The 20,979-nt window shown below is 49.1% G+C and overlaps 1 protein-coding gene across 1 annotated transcript in view; it reads left to right on the top strand.

The window, feature by feature from the left end:
* SLC16A2 (solute carrier family 16 member 2) overlaps positions 1-16,980 on the top strand; it is a gene marked incomplete at its 5' end in the record, with an annotated part of 46,773 nt that extends 29,793 nt beyond the window's left edge. The window contains 5 exons of the mRNA XM_083876266.1: positions 1,603-1,747; positions 6,989-7,451; positions 7,856-7,999; positions 8,461-8,689; positions 10,354-16,980. Of these exons, the coding sequence (XP_083732392.1) occupies positions 1,603-1,747; positions 6,989-7,451; positions 7,856-7,999; positions 8,461-8,689; positions 10,354-10,574 (1,202 nt within the window). The 3' untranslated portion in view covers positions 10,575-16,980. The remainder of the gene's footprint in view (positions 1-1,602; positions 1,748-6,988; positions 7,452-7,855; positions 8,000-8,460; positions 8,690-10,353) is intronic.
* Positions 16,981-20,979: the final 3,999 nt, after the last annotated feature.

Here is a 20,979-nt window from a genome sequence, read left to right as displayed (position 1 = left end):
AAAAAAAAAAAAAAAAAAACAACAACAACAAACCCTGAAAGACGTAAAAAAAGGTAAAAAGGACCACAAGTCCTGGGGCTGTTCTTGGCTGCTCAGAACCAGCACCTGGAGCTTGGAGATGCTCCAGAAGGTCCCCCCACTTTGGTGTAAAGTAGGGCTGGGGGCCTCCTGTCCCTCTGTCCATCCTGCTCTGCCCCACACACCACCCAGGGGATCTCTTGCTTCTCCTCAGAGCTGGTAGAACTCAAATTCCCTTTCCTTACCACATTGCTTTTCTTGAAATCCTGCCTTTCCTCCCCAAAATAGTCACATAAACCATTAAATGGAGAAGGTGGAGGGCAGGGAGAAGACAGTGGACGGGAGGAAATGGTCTCAAGTTGTGCCAGGAGATGTTTAGGTCGGATATTAGGAAAAATTTCTGCACTAAAAGGCTGGTCAAGCACTGGCTCAGGGCAGTGATGGAATTGTTGTCCCTGGAGGGAATTAAAAGCCATGTGGATGTGGCACTTGGGAACATGGGTCAGTGCTGGGCTTGGCACTGCTGGGGCAATGGTTGGACTTGAGGATCTTAAAATGCTTTAATGATTCTATGATGGGCTGAAAAATAATCTGTGAATAATTAAAGTTTCTGGAAAAACAGAGAGACAGACAGACACAGACAGCGGTTTTTTTTAGAGTGGGCTGGAAGGAGACAGGGCATGATGGTCCCACTTGGGCATGGCCTGGAAAAGTCAGGGGTGGAATTTAACTTGGGATAAATGTGTGTCCATCAGCTTGGCTGAGCATGGGGAGAGGGGAAGGTGAGGAGTGCTGACTCTGGGGGGTAAGTCTGCTCCCCAGGAATGCAGGGCTGTAACTCAGCATAGGAAACTCTCCCTTGCCAAAGCTGGGGAGCAAAAGGGCTTGGAGGAGCTCAGGGGGTTTTGGCTGTGGAGATTCCTGATGGAAGTGGCACCAGTGGGGCAGCAAAGCTTGTTTGGAAAGAGCATTGAGACTTGGTGCCTTCCCTGGGCCACAGTAACCCAGCAGAGGGGAATACAAGGAAAACCTGTCCATACTCCATCATGGTGCCCCATCCACGGTGCCACCAGGTCTCTGTGTCGTTTGTAAGTTACACTGTTAATTAACAGCACTTAACACTGTTAATTAACTGTGTGATGGGGTTGCCTCTCAAAGCTGCAATTGTTCCCTGGTTGATTCCCCACTGCCTTTGTTGGATGTCCCACCCTGACCATCACCTTTCTCCTCTCTCTCCCCAGCGTGGGTCGGCTCCCTGGCCATGGGGATGATTTTTTTCTGCTCTCCCATCATCAGCTCTTAGTTAATTGTGAGATGGGGCTGCCTCTCAAAGCTGCACTGGTTGATTCTCTACTACCCCTGTTGGATGTCCCACACTGACCATCACTTTTCTCCTCTCTCTCCCCAGCGTGGGTCAGCTCGTTGGCCATAGGGATGAGTTTTTTTCTGCTCTCTCATCACCAGCTGTTAATTAACTGTGTTATGGGTCTGCCTCTCAAAGCTCCAATTTTTCCCTGGTTGATTCCCCACTGTCTTTGTTGGATGTCCCACTCTGACCATCACCTCTCTCCTCTCTCTCCCCAGCGTGGGTCGGCTCCCTGGCCATGGGGATGATTTTTTTCTGCTCTCCCATCGTCAGCATCTTCACCGACCGCATCGGCTGCAGGACCACGGCGGCCATGGGAGCCACCATCGCCTTCATCGGGCTCCTCTCCAGCTCCTTCACCAAGTAAGGCCGTGCAGGGGACACCTTTGGAGAGCTCCTCTTCCTCTCTGTTCCCTTGAAAACCCTCTGCCAACACGTTGCTGCTGCCTTTGGGGGTGGTTCCCATCCTCATGAGAGGTGTCTTGGCATCCCTACAGCTCCTGTTCCCCTCCAAACTGAACTTTGTGTCCTTAGGTAAAAAGAGACAGAGTTTTACCCAAGAAAAATATTGTATTTTCTGGTATTTCAGCACTCAGGTCCCTCATCTGATCTTTACAACAGCAGGAGAGGTCGGTGTGCCTCTCACAGGCAGCTCCAGAGAGGAAATCACAGAGAAAACTGTTCTCCTTTGCAACCGTTTGCACATTTGGTGCTGAAAGTAAATTAATGCTTAAAATAATATTTGGTGGATTAGGCCTAAGAGGGAGTTTCTGTGCAGGGCAGACAGGGAGGGGAAGGCAGACAGGGTTTGGAGCAGTTTGTGGTGTTCCTGCCCTGGCTGCTGTGTCTGCAGGAGCACAGGGCCACTGCTGCTCCTTGTTTTCCATGCCTGATCCCAGGCCATGAATTTCTGCTGGCAGGCACTGCCCAATGTGCATTTGGATGGCAGGTGTAGCTTGTGTGTCTTTCCAGCCCAGAAATTGGGGTTGGCATCATTGTGGGAGCACAAAGAGGTCACCTCTGGGGTGATTTATGTGACACTCACTAAACACAGTCTCAGAGGCTCCATGGAGACACCACTAAAGCAGCATTTGCCCCGCTGTATCTGAATAAAAACATAGTTTTGGATTTCAGTTAAAATCAATATTGTTTTAATTAAAATGCCTCAAGGAGTGGGTTTTTAAAGCAAATACAGACCAGTTTCCAGAGGGTGAGTTGCCCACTCTGTGCTCCTCCTGGTCAGTGAGACCCTTGTGCTCCTCCTGGTCACTGAGACCCTTGTGCTCCTCCCAATCCTGTTTCCCTGGATCTCCAAGTCCCATCTATGGGATCCCCTCATTATTGTGGGAGAGGAATCAGTTCTGATCCCCAGACAAACCGCCCAGGACAGTGGCCAATTGCAGATGGGATTTTTTGTGATGCTAGAACCATCTTGGGCAGCAGCATGGAAGGAACCACAGTCTGCACCTTCCTTCAGGTGCCACCCTTTGTGTTTCCAAAGATCACAGCAAAAGGTGCAGCGAGTTCTGAGGGAAGCTGTGCCCTGGCATGCAGATCACAGAAGCTTCCCATGTAATCCTGCTTTCCTTCTAATCAATGCAGCTTAGACTTTTCCCACCCCCAAAGAAAAAGGGCTCGTGGCACCACACCGCTGCCAGGGGCTCATTGTGTTTGGCTTAAAAAAAAAATAAAAATAAAATAATCAAACAGTCCAGGCAGAGAGGAGTATAATTTCCAGGAGAGCTACAGGACTAAAATCCCCATTTCCTGCTTCTCACTCTCAGGCCACATTCCTCTGGCTGCCTTTTAAGGGAGAAAGGAGCCCCTTTGCAGCTGGACGCAGCGAGGGAAGCTGCGACGGCGGGGCCAGAGGAAGAGCAGGGAGGCTCTGGGGTTTGGCAGTGCTCCATCCCAATGGTGAAGGCTGCTCATGAAATTCGGGGCTTGTGGCTCCAGCTCTCCCAGAACAATGGAGAAGCTTTTTTGTGGTCCCTCCACCACAGCTGGAGATTGTTCCACTCTCATACAAGCGCTGGTGCAAAGGGACACAGCCTGGCTTTGGTGGGCTCAGGCAGAGCTGGATTAAGGCTCAGCCATCCCCCTCTTTGTCTCCTGGTTTCTCTAAAATGGGTTTGTTTTGTCCAAATGGAGGAGCAGCCATTCCCAGCACTGCTCCAAAAACCCTCTGAGCCACCAAGAGTGTGTGGCAAGACCTCAACGCCCAGCCCAGTGCTGCTTGTCTCAAAACATTGGGAATTTTGTATGAAAACCACTAAAGAAACCAAATATGCTGAAAAGCAAAGCTCTGGGGAAGGCTGGATGGGGTCAATGTGAGGCTTTTCCTCTCTCCTGCCTTGCTCTGAGGTGTCTCCTGCACTCACAACCAGCCCAAGCCACCAGAGACCTTGTGTGCTCTCAAGAAAAGAGAAATCCCAGTTAAGGCTTCTCTCCAGTTTCAGGGGGTTGGTTTAGCATGAGGAATGGGAGGTGATGACCAGCTCAGCAGGGCTGTCTTCACATGCCCCCAGTGCCCTCCCAGCCCTCCTCCTCTGCACTGAGTGTTCTGTAGGGAGGGTTGGGTCCCTTTTCATCTCCTTCTCCTTCCCCCCACAAGTTCTGCACAGAGGAATCCCCCAAACTTCTACCAGCAAGGATGACCCAGGGCTGTTCCCAGTGAGAGCTGGAAGCAAGAGGCAGCTTGGATGGAGGGAGACCTCCTTGTCCCAGGAGAAACAATTATCCATTGGCAACCTCACAATCCAAGGAGACAATGCCGCCCTTCCCAAGGACAGCAGCTGGAGGATTCCCAGTGAGCAGGCTGGGAAATCCTGGCTCCTTAGGAGCTCCCTGATCATGCAGGGGTGTCTGAGCATCACCAGGGAGCAGATGGGAACTGTGACATTTGTCTCCCCTTACCTGACAGAGCTGTGGCACCAGGGCTGGTCTTGATGCCTTGGGAAGGGTGACCTGGAACAGAGACTGGACAGAGCTAAGAGAATAAAGCAGATTTTTATTGAAAGGCCTTTAGGATACACCTTGGGTAGGAGAAGAGCCTGGCCAGGGTTACACCCAAGGTGGACCCAAAATGGTCACAAAATGTCTGGCCAGTCATTAGATCTTCAATTTTTATATGTTTTGGTCCATTTGCATATTGGGGTTTAATTGTCCAATTCCAGCTCCAGGTTGTGAGGTCCCATCCTTCTTGTTTTCTCTCTTCAGTCCATCGTTGTTTGTGCTGTTGGGCTGAAAGTTGTCCTTGGTTCTCAGCAGGAAAAGGATTTGTTTTGTGCCCCTGCTCTGTGAAGGGAGTTATCAGCACTTGATATGAGGGTCAGCACTACATTTCCAGGCAGCACACAATCTGAAAATATGAAAGTTAAAGTTTAAGGCATCCCTGTGACCAGACCAGACCAGGGCTGGTGTGTGGGAGGTCAGACACAGCCACAAGGCCCAGCTGCTTGCCTGGCTCCCACAGAGGGGGCTTCTGATGTGGTTTTTTGCTCTGGAGTGGATGGAAATTGCCTTTCATGACAGTCGTTTGTCTCAGAGCCGTCAGGCACGGCGACCGTGTTCTGCTTGGCAGGCTGGAGGGGTGAGCGTGTCATGGAAGGAATGATGGGCTTGTAAAGGTTTTCCCAACTTCCAGCTGCTCTGGTAGATGTGGGCTGCTGTCTCCTCACTTGCTTTGGGAGCAGCACTCAGTCTTGCTCCGAGGGTTGGAGCACAGACCCTGCTTGTGCACAACACCCTGAGCTGCACAAAGGGTTTTCTCACACTTCCCTCCCATGGCAGATCTTTGCAGCTGGATGTATGGGCATGGGTTGAAGAAAAAAAATAAAAAATTCCTTCGTCTGAAGAGAAACACAACAGGTTGTTTGTGCTGCCTAAATCCAAGCTCCTTTGTCAGCTGCTTCTGTTGGGAAAATGGGGCTGGAAATTGGGAAGCAGCTCCTTCCAAGGGCTTTCAAGACTCTCCATCTGCTCTTGTAGAGCAGCCACTTCACTCCCTCCTCAAGTGCAGCCACCAATGTAAGGTACAAATGAGATCTATTAACTGTCTAATTTAAGCTCTCAGAGGAGCTTAAAGAAGAAGAAACTTAATTAACCAGCCTGGAGCCTGGGTAGAAACACCACATTTCCTTCTTACGTGCCTAATAACCAGCAGGGTTGGTGCCTTCTGCTTCCAAACACCGGGCACAGAATGTTTTCAATTAGTCCTTTCAGTGGAAAAATTAAAAGGATTTCTAGCTAAAAATATCCCCGCCATTCCTACCTTAGAAAAAAAAAAAAATCTTGTTTGCTGTAATTTAAAAACCACTGAAGTAAGGTCAGCTTTCCCAAGGAGGCCAGGTTGGCTGCTGCCTTCTCCTGGTGGCAGCCAGCACTCCCCAGCTGTCGCCCCTGATTTTCTTGCTTTCAAATGTTTGAACCTTTGCAGCACCAAACCTTTGCATCACGCTGCTTGATGTAAACAATGTGTGTTCTTAGAATTTATCTGTATGTTTTGCATGGTTGTTCTCTGAGAGGAGAACTCGATTGAAAGCAAGAGTGACCAACCAGGTCAGGAGGTTGTGACCTCCTTGGGCCAATCCTGGCCCAAGGATTGGCCCAATCCATTTTTTTTTTGTAAAAAGTGTATATAAGTAGAATTGGAGTCAGATAATAAAGGAGCCTTCCACGTTTGACCCTGCTGCTGCCTGCTGTCCTCTGGGAGGGTCCAAACCCACATCATGTTTCCCCTCAATGAAGAGGTGTCTTGTCTCTGCCTCATCCAGCCCTGACACCTCCACAGTGAAGGGTTTGGTAGCAGGATGAACCTCACCGACCCCTGTGAGTTCTTGTTTGCCCAAAGGAGTGAAGCAACAACAGCAGGAAAAAAAGAGGAGGCTGTTCTGGGTTAACTGCTGGATTTATTCATCATTTATTTATTTATCTGCCCCAGCAGACACCCCTCAGCAGAAGCAGCAGGGAGGAAAGGCAAGGGAAAAAAAGCCCCCAATGTAACACCTTTTATTGGGGGGAGGAACTCAGGGATGGGTTTAACTGGGGACAAATCAGGGCCCAAGGGGGTCTGGCTCTCCAGGTAAATGACACATATTGTAATAAATTAATAACTCAGGTGGGGAGACAGCTGAAGTCTTGCCCAATCACTTGGGGTCCTTACTGGAACTTTCCAGACTTTTGGGAGAGACCCCAAAGTGACAGACAAGGCCCAGGGGCTGGAAAACTTCTGACTGACACATAACTGGGGTTGGGGTGAAACCAATGAGGGTGGAACATGGGTGACATGGAACAAAACCATTACAACTTATAAAAAAAATATAAAACAAGGAACAAATACATACACAAAACTGATAAAACCAAAACCGCACTGCTACGCCTCAAAGTAAAGAGGTAACACCCAGCGACGCTTCATTTTGCAGATTTCCCGTGCCAGATGTAAAGTGAGGATTATCCCTGCTTTGGTGAGGGAATAATCTCCTCGAGGTCAGACTGTGTGTGCAACACCTGTGCTGTGTGAGACACAGCCCTTTGCATCCCTGTAAGGGAGGAATCTTCCTCACCTCTTCCTCACAATCCTCACTCCCACCTATTTCATTCCAGGTCGCTGGAGGTGCGTTATTTCACCTATGGGATCCTCTTTGGCTGTGGCAGCTCCTTCGCCTTCCAGCCCTCCCTGGTGATCCTGGGTCACTATTTCAAGCGCCGCCTGGGCTTGGCCAACGGCCTCGTGGCCGGGGGCAGTTGCCTCATCTCCGTCCCGCTGCCCTTCTTCCTCAAGATGGTCGGGGGTGCCATCGGCCTGGCACACACTTTCCAAGTACTCAGTGCCTTAATGCTCATCCAGATCTTCTTGTCCATGACCTACCGGCCCATCCTGACACCTTCCTGTGACCCTCAGCACGACGGGCAGGACAAGCTGGGCAGCAGGAGCGTCAGGCAGCAGTGCTGGGCTCAGATGCGCAAGTATTTCAACCTGAGGGTTTTCCGGAGGAAGACTTATAGGATTTGGGCTTTTGGGATCGCCACTGCTGTGCTGGGATACCTCGTACCTTACATGCACCTGGTGAGAGTCGTGGCTGGGGGTGGGAGGGGAGGATGGAGGTGGCTTTGTCCAGAGTGAGGAGGAGGTGGGGATGGGCAGTAGAGGCAGAGGTACCAAAAGTGTTTCTTGAAGCAAAGAAAGTGCTGCACATCCTGTAAACAGGAATTGTGATGGGTTTGTGTGTCCTCTCTGGTAGGTCAGAGTCACTTCCTAGCACTCCTAAGGACCAGCATCAGTAGCAGGAGAGTAAAGGTCTGTTGGGTTTGGGGTGGGTGGAGGGTGCAGGTCAGTGTGGTGTGGACACAAGGGTCACACAGCCACCCCAAATCCATCAGCCCTCTGCAGGAAATCTCATCCTTTTTTGGGAGATGAGAGGGATCAACATACTGCAGCTTCACATCCTCGTGTCCTTCTCTCCATCCTAGGTCAAATACGTGGAGAAGCGATTTAAGGAGACCAAAAAGGACTGGATCCTCCTGGTTTGCCTCGGGGCCATGTCGGGGCTGGGGCGCCTGGTTTCGGGCCGCATTGGTGACTGCATTCCTGGGCTGAAGAAGATTTACCTGCAGGTAAATATTGGTGTGTCCATCCCTCTGTGGAGGTGCTGGCCAACCACAGCAGGGCAGGGATGGTATTTCTACCTTGGTGTCCACACTTTGCTTAATAACTGTCAATCACAAAGCCCTTTAGCGACCATTGTCTGCTGTGAAGGAAGGAAATTTACTGCAGAAATGTGTGAGAGGAGTTACACACTTGACCCGAGGGATTGGTGTCTGTTCAGCCAACTCCATGGTAGCAGCTCTTCCCAAACTACCGACACCCTTTCACCTCCTTGTGGTTTTTGAAGAACAAAACTGCTGAAATCTAGCAGCTAATCCAGCAGCTAATCCTTCTTAACCCTTCTTAAAAGGTTATTCTCCGAGACAGGAGGAGAGGCTGGATGGCTTTGCTGGGTCCAGGGGAGGGAACAGCAACATTGACCAGTTCAGTGTCATCTCCATGACTCTCATGCCCTCTTCTCTCTCCCCAGGTTGCATCCTTCATGCTGTTGGGCCTCCTGTGCATGATGATCCCCCAGTGCCGAGGCTTCGAGGGCGTCATTGTCATCTGCCTCTTCCTGGGCCTCTGTGATGGCCTCTTCACCACCATCATGGCCCCCATTGCCTTTGAGCTGGTGGGGCCCATGCAGGCATCCCAGGCCATAGGGTACCTCATGGGGCTGATGGCCGTGCCCATGACCGCGGGCACGCCCATAGCAGGTTGGTCACTCTGTAAATTCACTCTCCTCCCCTCCTCCCCAGGTAGCTCAGTTATTAGGAGGATTTGGGGAGAATTATACCAAGAACGAGGTGAGATCTCAGAAGAGGCTCTTTCCCCGGGATCTTTGTCCCAGGTGTTTATTCTTTGAAATTCCAGGGGGGGAAAGAGGTAGAACAAAGAAAGGGGAGGCAATTTATAGCCCCCTGCTCAGGGGAGAGATAGCTGGACCACAACCCTATGGGGTCAGAGAAGGAAGGAAGGGTCACTCTAAGTGGTAAGGGACTCCAGGGGGTCAAAAAGGGAGGAACCATTCTCCAAGAAAATTACAACAGTCCCAGGTGTTTATTCTTCAAAATTCCAGAGGGGAAAGAAGTAGAACAAAGAAAGGGGAAGCAATTTATAGCCCCCAGCTCAGGGGAGAGATGACCATTCCCCTAGAGAATTACAACAGGTCACGCCACAGGGGCTGCACCAGGACCCAGAGGTTGGGAAGGAGATGTTGGTGGCAGCTTTCACCCATGGTGGTGTTTTGGTGTGAGACCAGAAGTTGCTTGGTTTGAGTTTTCTGGTTTATCAGGTGATGTGGAGGTTGAAGGATGGGGGTGGCATCACTCTGTGCCACGTCCTGTGGTTTTCTCAAGGCTGATGGAAGGTGATCACTGGGTGAACAGTGAGACAATTAAGTGATTCCTGTTTGCAGCTGAGCTATAAATCAGCAGATAATAATTTCTAGAAGTCCTTTTAGATGGAATTGAAGTTGGAGATGGAGACACCTGAGCCTCCACAAGACCTAAAAGTCTGTGTTCCAGCACAGCAATAACCCCACTGTCCTTAACAACAAGGGCTTGGCCAGAGCTGGCCCTGAGCAGCAGGACCTCTGCACCAGCAGAGCTAAGCCAAAGCTGGATAAGAACCTCCAATCTCTCTGCTTCCTGCAGCAAAGTTCACTTCAACACCCTCAGGAAGGAACGTGGGGGTCACAGAGCTCTCACTGGGAGGGGCTGCACCACGACCCCTGAGTGGGGCTTGCTGGGTGAAGGGGCCCTTTGCATCAGCCCAATCCCCAGGGAAATGTCCACCCAGGAGACACTCAGAGGGATTTTCCAGCACTGATCAATGGCCATGTGTTATTCTCCAAAGATGCCTGGCTGTGTTGGGACTTGCCAGACAAATGCAGAACTTTGTTGGGTTTTTAAAGGCTCGGCTATTGTTTGTAACTGGCAGCGTGTATTTCACAGCTGGAGATGAAATATCCCTCAGGGCAGGGCTTCCAAATGGAGACAATCAGCAAAAGAACGGCCCCTGCCCACTTTTCCCATTGCTGGCAAGCTCTGGGAAGAAATGTTGGGTTTAACATGTCTCAGCTTGCGTTTGGGATTGTCTGGGATGGGGCCGATTGTGTCCTGTTCTGGTGGAACAGGAGGGATGGCTGAGGCTTTCCTTCTCCACTCCCTTGGTACACAGTGCTGGCTGCACACATCCTTTAATCCGGGGCGTAAAAACTCCAAGAAATTCAAACGGAAAAATAAAAAAGATTATTTTAAAAACCCAAATCTCCCCAAATCTTGTTGGGTGACGCAAACCGCGCTGGAAGGAGAGAACAAGCAGATCATTAAACTAATGAGCTCATTAAAGCTCTAACTTCATCTCTCCCCTCTTCCAGGATACCTCAACGATTATTTCGGGAATTACGACGCGGCCTTTTACTTTGCCGGGGTGCCACCCATCATCGGCGGCCTGGTGCTCTCCGTGGTGCCGCTGGTCCACCAGAGGATGCTGAAGAAGCAGCGCCTGGATTCTGGCAAAGACAAGATGCTGGTGTCAGAGGCCGTGGTGAACGGGGAGCTGCTGCCAGGCTGCCCGGCCTCCGAGGCACATATGTGACACCCAGGGTGACCTCCCTGGTTCCTCCTCCCGGGACACCAGCAGCCTCTCCATCCATAGCCCCAGCACAGCTCCCTTTTTTTCCCAGATGGACCAGAATTCCCAGTGATGCACTATGTTTGTAAAGGAGAAAACACAAAAAAAATTTCTTCTAGTTAAAGGCTTTTTTTTTTTTTTTTTTTTTTTTTTTTTTTTTTTGTGGGACAGTTTTGATTTCAAAGCCACTTTTTTTTTTTTTTTTTTTAATTTTTTTTTTTTCTTCCCCTCTAACAATTTTTTCTAAAGAGAAAAACCTCTCACCAGGATTCAAACTTGATCGAGCTCCTCTCCCCGGTTTTCTATACGTCACAACAGAGGTTTACAGCTAATAAATGCCTTTTCCAAGCAGGCCACGGATGGAACTTGTTGAACCTTGCAGCTGTCCATCCTCCTCCTCCTCCTCCAGTGTCACTCGGGTGTCACATCCAAGTGACACAGCCCCTTCCCCGTCCAGCACCTGGGGCTGTTCTGGAGCCAGAGATCCGAAGGAGGAAACGTTGCTTTAGTCTGATGCACAAACCAAATAAATGTCAGCGAGTCCCGCTTTCATCTTCTTCTTTTCCTCCTTTCCCGCTGCTCTCCCACACCCCCAGGGAGCTGCAGCTGGGATGACAGGGAGCTCAGCTGGCTCCAGCCATCGGGAGCACACCCTTCCTGCAAAATATGCCTTAAAAACGCCTGGATGAGACCAGCAGGTCCCTTGGCTCCTTTCCACCTCCGTTTTCCACCACCCAGCAATTCGTGATTGGGCTTTTCGAGCTGCAAAAAGAGAGGGGCAGCTCCTTGCACAGCCCACAGTGCCCAGCTCTGGGTGGAGCAAATCCATGGGATTGTCACTGTCACTCAAATGGGCACTTTGGTGGCTTTGAGGCACAGAGGGTTGGGATAGAAACCCCTGTGCCCAGCTCTGGGTGGAGCAAATCCATAGGATTGTCACCAAAATGGGCACTTTGGTGGCTTTGAGGCACAGAGAGTTGGGATAGAGCCCCTGTGCCCAGCTCTGGGTGGGGCAAATCCATGGGATTGTCACCAAAATGGGCACTTTGGTGGCTTTGGGGCACAGAAGCCCCTGTGCCATGGGTCAGCTCCGTGCTCAGAGGTGGTTTCTCCACTGGGGCACCCATGGGTGTGGGGATGCTCCTGGCTCAGGGCACTGCTGGTTTTTTGGGGGCCAGTTGTGTATTATGCAGCAATAAGCACGAGTCAGTATTGGTGGGGAATCCCAGTTTTTCCAAAGGGTTTGACAGCCCCAGTAGCATTTAACTCGTAGCCCGTGTGTTGTCACTGAGCTGGTGCAGGGTCAGTGCTGATCCAGGGGGAGAGGGGAGAGAGTGCAAGGAAATCACACAGCAGTGGATACCCACCACACTGAGTGGCAGCAGAGCTCAGCCTCGGGCAGGGATCCATCAATGCCCACAGGGAATTGTAGAAATTCAGATTGCCCAGGAAAGCTGTGACTGCCCCATCCCTGGGGGTGCTCCAGGCCAGGTTGGACAGGGCTGGGAGCAACCTGGGAAAGTGAAGGTGTCCCTGTCCGTGGCAAGGGGCTGGAATGAGATGAACTTCAAGGTCCATTCCAACTCAAACCATTCCATGATCATCTCCAGGGACTGCTAATTAAGCGTGGCTAATGAGTGAGAAGGGAAGTCCTCCAGCCCTGGTGGGTCCCTGTGTGAACAAGGAGCCAGCTTGGGACTGGGGAACCTTTTCCTGGGAGAGAGCAAGAAACAAAACTCACATTTATCCTGACTGCAAACCCATCCTTTCATCAGATTTTCATTTTGTTCACCTGTCACTAAAAAAACTGTGATGTTTGAAGGGGAATGTATGAGGTGGGAATCATCCCTTGGTCTCCTTGGGCGAGTGTGGGGGTTTGTAACACCAGGACTTGTCTTTGCTGTGGAAATTTGGGCTCCATGGAGGCCCCTCCCACTGGCAGTGGTGGGACTTTTGTACATAATAGGCTCAGGACCCTGCATGTCCCTCTGGCCCTGTTTTTAACCCCTTTTGGCTGATGCATTGTAAAGTCTTGTGGTCTTGTGGCCCCTCTGTCCCCGTACGAGCTGGAAAATTACCTGGTGTGTTGTGACGTGTCTGTTTATGATATAAAATGAGATGTCTACTTGTCCCTTTCTTGGATAGGCTTTTCCATGACTGTTCTTACCCTCCATGGCCTGCATTGCATCGTCTGCTGTGGCTCATCACTGAGTTTTGGGAGCCACGGGAGGCAGATGAAGCTGCAGGAGGAGGCAGGGCTTGAACCACAGAACTCCAGCTCCAGCTGGGATCTGCCAGACTTAGCCTAGGGCAGGGCATTAATGTGGTGCTTTTTTGGGTGGGAGCCTTGGCAGTGGGGCAGCTTCAAAGCCCTCTAACAGCTGAAGGAAATAAAAACCTCCTCGTTGTAACTCCTGCGAGTTTTGGGGCATTAATTCACATTGGAGTTTGATGAAGTTCATTAAATCGTATTTTGGACCTTAATGCCCCCCAAAGGAGAGATTATGAGAGATTTAAATTCCAGAAGTGGCTTCTTCAGAGCAGGCAGAGCATGAGCAGAGCTGTCTCCAAACTCCATCTGGGCTGAGGGAGCTGAACCCACTGATGGCTGCACTCAGATTTTGTGTGGCAAAGCCTCCCTGGCTCCTAAGGTGATTTATGGTTCAAATCCCAAATTTCTGCAGAATTCCACTTGCCTTAACTGCTCCATATGCCTGCAAAGGTCCTTGCCCTGGGAGGAGTCTGCATTCAGTGCTTAGCCCTGCAGTGGCATCAGAGCAACTGTGTCAGCCCTAAATTTTGATATTTCCCCATGGTTTTTATTATTGACCCTCCACTGAGGATGGTGCTTTCTTGGTCAGAGGAAGCCACCCCTCATCCTATCCCAAACCCACACTCAGTGTCCTTGTCTGGTCGAAATCCTGCCCTTGGTGGGGACATTCTGCAGCAGAGAAGGCAGATTTGGACAACAGCCATGAAAGGTCTCCTCATCAGCAAACACAGATGGGGATGGGAAGGGCAAAGGTTGGAGCAGTGTCAACACACGGGGAATATTTGGGGCTTGTTTGTCAGGCTGCTGGGGTCTAGTTTGGCCCTTTTGAATACCAGGCAGTTTGCAAGGATTTCTGCATGTGGGAGGTGGGATTGTGTGGTTGGAGTGTCTGTGCACAGGGAGGGGTTGCACTGCTCTCCAAACATCCCTTCCAAATGGGACACCAAATGTGTCCCTCACTGCTGCCAACAATTCATCCCAAAGCCCCTCCTGTTCCACCAGGGTCATCTTGTCCTAGCCCAGCACATCCACATCCCCTTTTACTCAATTTTTTAATTAAAACCCACCCTTCTGCCTGCCCTGCGAGTGCCAGGCTGTGATTCCTGCCCTGCTCCCTTGCTCTGGGAAGGGAAGGGGGAGCCCAGCACTCCAGGCTTGGCCAGTTTTGGGAACCAGAAGGGGAAGGGGATTGGGCTGAGCCCCTTGGGGTGGGAAAAGGGTGAAAAGGAGCAAAAGGGAGCAGAGAGGGCCCCATTTCACCCCATGGCCGGGCTGTTTGCAGAACTTTATGTAAGTGTGCAGTGAGCACAGGACGTGTCCCAGCAGCGCCTGCTCGGGCTGGGCTGGGGCTGCCTCTTAAATCTTTACCTTAAGGCTGTTCAAAACCAACTTGTTGTCTTTATTTTTTTTTTTTTTTTTAATTGTTATTATTCTGTGGCAGAGTGAGGCATCTGGTTTAACTCCTCTCGCTCTGGCTGAGGGATGGAGGGGGACAGCTGACTGGAAGGGCTCCAGGGGTGGTTGTGTTTGTCATGGGAAGGGTAGCAGGGCTTTGGGAGCTGCCTGGGAAATTCCATGATTCACGGCTTAGAGCTTTTTTTCTTCAGTTTTAAAACAATATGCAGGAGCTGCTTCACTGCAGCTTGCCCTGCCCTGAGGTCCTGCAGCCAGGCAAACACAAGTTTCAAAGTCCCAGAGCTTAAATTTATCAAATTCTGGCCTCTCTCCGCCTGGGGTTGAGGTTTCCTAACATTTCTCTGCTGTGGGAGCTGTGGGAAGGCCACATCCTAATTGCCAGCCAAGCCCAGGGCTTTTTTTTTTTTTTTTTTTTGCAGGTCTGCTGTGGTACTGTGGGGTTTGGGGGGCCCCAATTTCAGGAGGTTTTGGCTCTGCCTCCCACCACGGTGGTGCTTTGGGGCTGCCACTCAAGGAGCTTCATCCCTCCCTGGGCTGAGCTGCCTGGAGGAGCCAGCAGGGAGGTGACAGCAGCTGGGGCAAGGACATTCCTGCCTTTCCTTCCCTGGCAGTGCCATGGGAATGCTCTGAGTGGCAGCTGAGGCTCTCTTTGGTACGTGGGTGCCAAGGGCACTTTGCTCTGGGCAGCCTGAATTTGGTGCTGAGGATCTCCCTGCTCTGGGTCTGACACTTGTTGCTATAAGTGGCCATTTAAATCCTCACCTGGATAAAAGTGAGCTCGGATCAAATCCTCTGAATGCAGGGGCACAGATCCAGCTGAGACCTTTGCTGTCTCTCCATTCATCCCTGCAAACCATTCCTGGCTTTTGTGTGCTCCTGCACCCCACAATTTCATTTGGGGTCACCTTGATTATTTTAGCTTCATAATTGGCAGAGCCTTCTTCTCCTTTTTCCAGCTGGAAGCATAAAATTGGAATGATTTTGAAAGCCAAGGCAAGCAGAGCAAACCTCTCCCTCCAATTTATGCCACCAAACATGGACTTGACAGCTCTTTTGGGTCCTTACAAGCCACCCTTGTAACCTTTGGGGACAACGATGTGGTTGACAAGTGCTCCTTAAATCCTCCTCCAAGGTGCTCAGGCACGGAACTGGCACAGAGAAAGGGGCTCTGTGGGCAAAGTAACAAACCAAAATAAAGCTGTTTTCATTTCTTTCTGAGAGCCCTTGGTGGGAAAGCAAACACAGAGATGGATGGAGCTCTGAGAGGGCTGAGCCTGTGCCAGTGCTCCAGGTCCTTTATCTGCCTGGCACAACCACCCTGTGGACTTAAACCCTGGTGACAGGGGGGTTATCACTGGCCTTTGGTGGGACCACCTGCACAGCCCCTGTAGATTGATTTTTTTGCAAATATTTTGCCGTGCCCTGAGTGCTCTGCCCTCGAGGCCAGACCCTGTGAGTGTCCCCATGTCCCCTCTTGCCATGAACCTCAGTGGTGAAACCCTGCAGGGTGCAGGGCTGGGATCCATCCTCCAGCTGACAGGAAAGACACAAAATCCCTCTTGTTTTTTTGCAAAATGTGGCTTTAGGAGAGGCTTTATACCTCCAAATTTCTCCTTTTTTTTGTACCCCACTCACCCTGCACCCACCTCCCCCCAGCCCTTCCTGTAGCATTAAAGACAAGACTTAAGGGCTGGTTTTACCAAGAAATTCAGCTCTTTCTTTGTCCTTTTTTTGTAGATTTTTTTTCCTCGTGGTGTGTAAGATGAGTTGTTTACTGGAGCAGGTTTCTGCACCGAGGTGATGTTCCCCTCCTGGTGGGCCCTGGCCAAATTGCCTGAACCCAATTGAGATTTGGCTGTTCAACCCAATCCTTTTGAGAAAGAACACGACCTCCCCAGGCCTGAAACTTTCCCAGCATATCTTATTTCAGCCATTTAAACCCGTTAGAGCCAGAGGCAGGATTTTTTTATTATTATTTTTATTTTTTTTTTCTGGGGAGGCTGAGGGCAATTAGGAAATTACCCCTGCCCTAAAATCCAGCAGGATGAAGCCAAATATTTGCTTTCAGATGAGTGGATTTTGGAGCTGGCTCCACATAAGAGCACCAGGGGTGGAGGCTTGAATTTTGGCCGTTTTGAATAATTGGTTTTTTTGTGATTTTTTTGAAGCAGGACCTCCAAGCTTGCTGCCATCACCCTGCTCAGCAGATTCCCTGTCACAGCTGGCATTTGTTCTGTTGTTGATGGAAAACAGCTTTGCCCATGGGGTTTTTTGGGGTGGGATGCCTGTCCGTGTCTGTACCCACTAGAAAGGCTCAATAAAAGGCTGCAGTGCCTGTTGGTAGCTTTGCAATCCCATTTTTTTGTCTGCTCTGGAGTCGTGTGTGGCTCTGAAATTAACCCTGGGAGGTGCCCAGGCCTGCTGGGCAGAGCAGCAGAGCCAGTGGTCCAAAAGCAGCTGCTCAATTCAATTGCTGAAATCAAATCCTGAAGCTTAATTTTTTTTTTTTTCTTTTTTTACATCTGCTCCTTGTAAGTGATTTTATAACCCCTCGAAATTTTGTATCTGGAAGTAAAGTGAATGTGTCTCTTAAAAAGTATGCCTGTCCTTTCAAAATGTGAATTTCTGATTGTTGGGATAAAAAAACAAAAACACAAAAATAAAAATAAAAATAAAAAAAAACCTACCCCATATTATTAGCACTTTTTTTTTTTTGTAATTAATGTTTTATGAATGTTGTTTAAAAGATTTGTGTAGAATAAACCAGTTTAAAAAGAAAAGGGATTTGTTGCTGTGTTTTTTCCAGGTCTCTCCTTATAGCTGGTCGTGGTTCTCAGCAGCTTTTCCAGGTGCTGCCAGAGGGGCTGGAGAGGCAAGGGAATATCCTGGGAATTGTTTTTATTTAGTGTTTGATGCACATTGAGGAAATTCTGAGTCCTGGAACCAAACTGGGGGAGATGTTCCCATGAGCTGGTGAAGGGTGACAGATGGAAGTGGATGATCCTCATCCCACTGAGGCATTTAAAAGTAAAAATTATTTTAAAATCCACCCCTGAGAACATCTGAGGGTGCTCAGGGTGAGCCGGGAGCCTCCTGGGTGTTTTCTATTCCCATTTAGGTCTGAATTTCACCACCCAGGGTAAAATCTCCAGGGGCTGCAGCATCTTCACTCCACTGGGGGCTCCAACAGAGCCACAGCACCAGGGATGGTTTTAAACATCATTAAATTTATTTATTCCATGAGGCTTCCATGGGGCCTTCCAGGTACCTCCTGGTCACAGGAGAATTAATCATTTTGTCAACAAAAGAAGTTATGGGAAGGTTGGGAAAGATCAGGGGTGATAACTGAAAACACAGCTTTTTATCCAGGGTTTTCTATTAATGATTTGTTTATATGAGGTGCTTTAATTGTCATGAAATTTAGATCATTAGATCTAAATTTCTAAATCATTAGATGAAAGCTGACACGTGCATTAATTTTATATAACTCAGGAGTGTTTTGTTTTTGTTTGGTTTTTTTGGGTGGGTTTTTTTTTTTTTTAATGTGCACTTCAGCCCTTTTTTCAAGTTGAGGATATTTACTGCAAATAGTGTTTAAAAAAAAAAATAAAAATCAGGAGATAAGAGATGGTAAACAGAGATTCAAAGCAGTGAACTCCTCCAGAGGACTCTGAGCTGTGCAGGGACAGAGCAGGGAGAGGGAAGCACAACCCTTCACTTACAGGCACCAGAAAAAAAAAGTGGCAATTTTAGCTTGATATTAGAAATTATCTTCTTGGGATGGGTGGAAAGTTGGGGGAGAATTTAGGAGGGGTAAAATGGGGTTGTTTATATATATAAATATATATATATATATATATATATATATATATATATATATATATACATATATATGTGCATTTCCAAAGGTGTGTTTGTGCATGGAAATCCCCTCTCAGCTTGACTGGGAGCATCAGTCACCTCCTTGCTCTTCCAGGCTGCTGGATCTGGCCCTAATTTATGGAAAAACTAGAAGAAAAACACAAAACCCCGAGTTTTTCCACAAAAAAAGGCTCTGAATGAGAAAAAAAACCCAAACCACAACAAAATAAAAGGATGTTTCCATTACTATAACACAGTGGTTCAGTATTTAAATATCTATTTGTACATTAACATTGAAATATCATGGATTAAAAGAAGTTAATTAGATATAATAGCTGATATTTGTGCTGCAAAGCACATGTGTGTTTTACATATTAAATATCTGTAATGACAAGTATGTTTTATATATCAAACACGAGCCACATGTCAATGTTTGGTATTAATTTAATAGTTTTAATTGCATATGGTTTAGACCAATATGTGCAAAAGGCATTTATCTATCTATCTATCTATAGATTTTTTTTTTTAAGTTTACAGACAGAGTGAGACATAAATATATTGTTCTGTGGATGTGCCACTGCTCCTCTCTGAGCAGCCTCTGAGCTGGGTTTGTTTTCTTTCATTGTCTTCTTCTCCATCTGTTTTGGGGTGGTTTTTTTTGGGTTTTTTTGGGGGGAGGGTTTTTTTGTGGTTTTTTGTTGGGTTTTTTTTTTTGTTTTTTTTTTTTTTTTTTTGGTTTTTTTTTTTTTTTTTGTTTTGGTTTTGGTTTTGGTTTTTTTGGGTTTTTTTGGGGGTTTTTCTTGGGGTTTTTTTTGGGGGAGGTTGCGGTTTTTTGTTGTTTTTTTGTTTGGTTTGGTTTGTTTTTTGGGGTTTTTTGGTGTTTTTGTCTGGGTTTTTTTGGGGGGGGGTTGGGGGGTTTTTTGGGTTTTTTTTTTTGTTTGGTTTGGTTTTTTTGTGGGTTTTTTTGGGTTTTTTGTTTGTTTGGTTGGGTTTTTTTGTTTGTTTGTTTTTTTCCCAGGATTTAAGTATTATAATCCTACAGGGAAAAAAATAAAATAAATAAAATAAATAAAATAAAATAAAATAAAAAATTAAAAAAAAAAAAAAGAAAGGAAAAAAAAGAAGGCAAACTCCCCTATTTGCCCCTCCTTTGAAGGGCTGAGGAGTGGCAGAAGATTTTTAATTTTTAATTTTTTTAAAATCATCCTTGTGTTGAAATGCACATCTTAGAGCCGTCGTTATTTAAAGCAACAATTTGGGAAAGATCCATTCCCGAGGCTGCTCCAGGTGCACCCAGGGGGGATGGGCTGGGCTGTCCCTGAGCCCCCAAATCTCCAAAAGGAGAAAACACCGGGATGGGTTTGGGATGTCCCACTGTCCTTTGGTTTGGGATTGGAGTTTTTTAAATACCGGGGAGAAACCGCTTCGAGAGCAAGGAAAGGCAGATCCGGGGGAGATTTTAGGAAAACACGGCCCAGGGAAAGTGGGGAAAGGAGGAGGAAATGAGAGTGAGGAGAGAGACCCCAAAACATCGGCACCCTGGGGTGGGGACAGAAATCCCTGCCTGGGGATGCGGGAGCGAGGATTGCCTTTGGATTGTCTTTGGATCGTCTTTGGAATCCCTTTGCCCTGGGGATGCAGGAGGCAGGATTCCCTTTGGATTCCCTTTGGATTCCCTTTGGATTCCCTTTGGATTCCCTTTGGATTGCCTTTGCCTTTGCCCTGGGGGTGCAGGAGACAGGATTCCCTTTGGATTCCCTTTGCCCTGGGGATGCGGAAGCAAGAATTGCCTTTGGATTGCCTTTGGATTCCCTTTGGATTGCCCTGGAGATGCAGAAGGCAGGATTCCCTTTGCCCAGGGAGTGCAGGAGCGAGGATTCCCTTTGGATTCCCTTTGGATTCCCTTTGCCTTTGCCCTGGGAATGCAGGAGCGAGGGTTCCCTTTGGTTTGCCTTTGGATTCCCTTTGGATTCCCTTTGCCCTGGGGACGTGGGAAGCAGGATTCCCTTTGTACTGCCTTTCCCTTGGGGATGCAGGAGGCAGGATTCTCTTTGGATTGGCTTTGGATTCCTTTTGCCTTTGCCCTGGGGATGCGGGAGAGAGGATTCCCTCTGGATTGCCTTTGGATTCCCTTTTCCTTTGCCCTGGGGATACAGAAGGCAGGATTCCCTTTGCCCTGGGGGTGCAGGAGGGAGGATTCCCTTTGCCCTGGGGGTGCAGGAGGGAGGATTCCCTTTGCCCTGGGGGTGCAGGAGGCAGGATTCCCTTTGCCTTGGGGATGCAGGAGGCAGGATTCTCTTTGGATTGGCTTTGGATTCCCTTTTCCTTTGCCCTGGGGGTGCAGAAGGCAGGATTCCCCTTGCCCTGGGGATACAGAAGGCAGGATTCCCCTTGCCCTGGGGATACAGAAGGCAGGATTCCCCTTGCCCTGGGGGTGCAGAAGGCAGGATTCCCCTTGCCCTGGGGATACAGAAGGCAGGATTCCCTTTGCCCTGGGGATACAGAAGGCAGGATTCCCTTTGCCCTGGGGGTGCAGGAGGGAGGATTCCCCTTGCAGTGTGAGCCCTGTGCCAGCCGAGCTGGGGCTGTCCCGGCTTTAGCCCTGCTCTCTGACCCGGCACTAAAGGAGCCTCTCCCCATCATGGAAACGCCAGCGGGGGGATTTTGGGGCAGGGTGGGGGTGCAGAAAGCCCCTCCCGTGTCCCCCCCAAGCCCCTCCTGGACCCCTCCTGTGCCCCCAAGCCCCACCTGGACCCTCTCTGCATCCTCACAACCACTGATATCTCCATGCCTTGGCTCTCACCCTTTCTCTTCTTCCGC

Source organism: Zosterops lateralis (assembly GCF_965231275.1).
Source record: "Zosterops lateralis genome assembly, chromosome: 21".
In the NCBI taxonomy this organism is placed as follows: Eukaryota; Metazoa; Chordata; class Aves; order Passeriformes; family Zosteropidae; genus Zosterops; species Zosterops lateralis.
The sequence above is the reverse complement of the archived record's forward strand: the minus strand, read 5'-3'. Positions and strand labels throughout refer to the sequence as shown.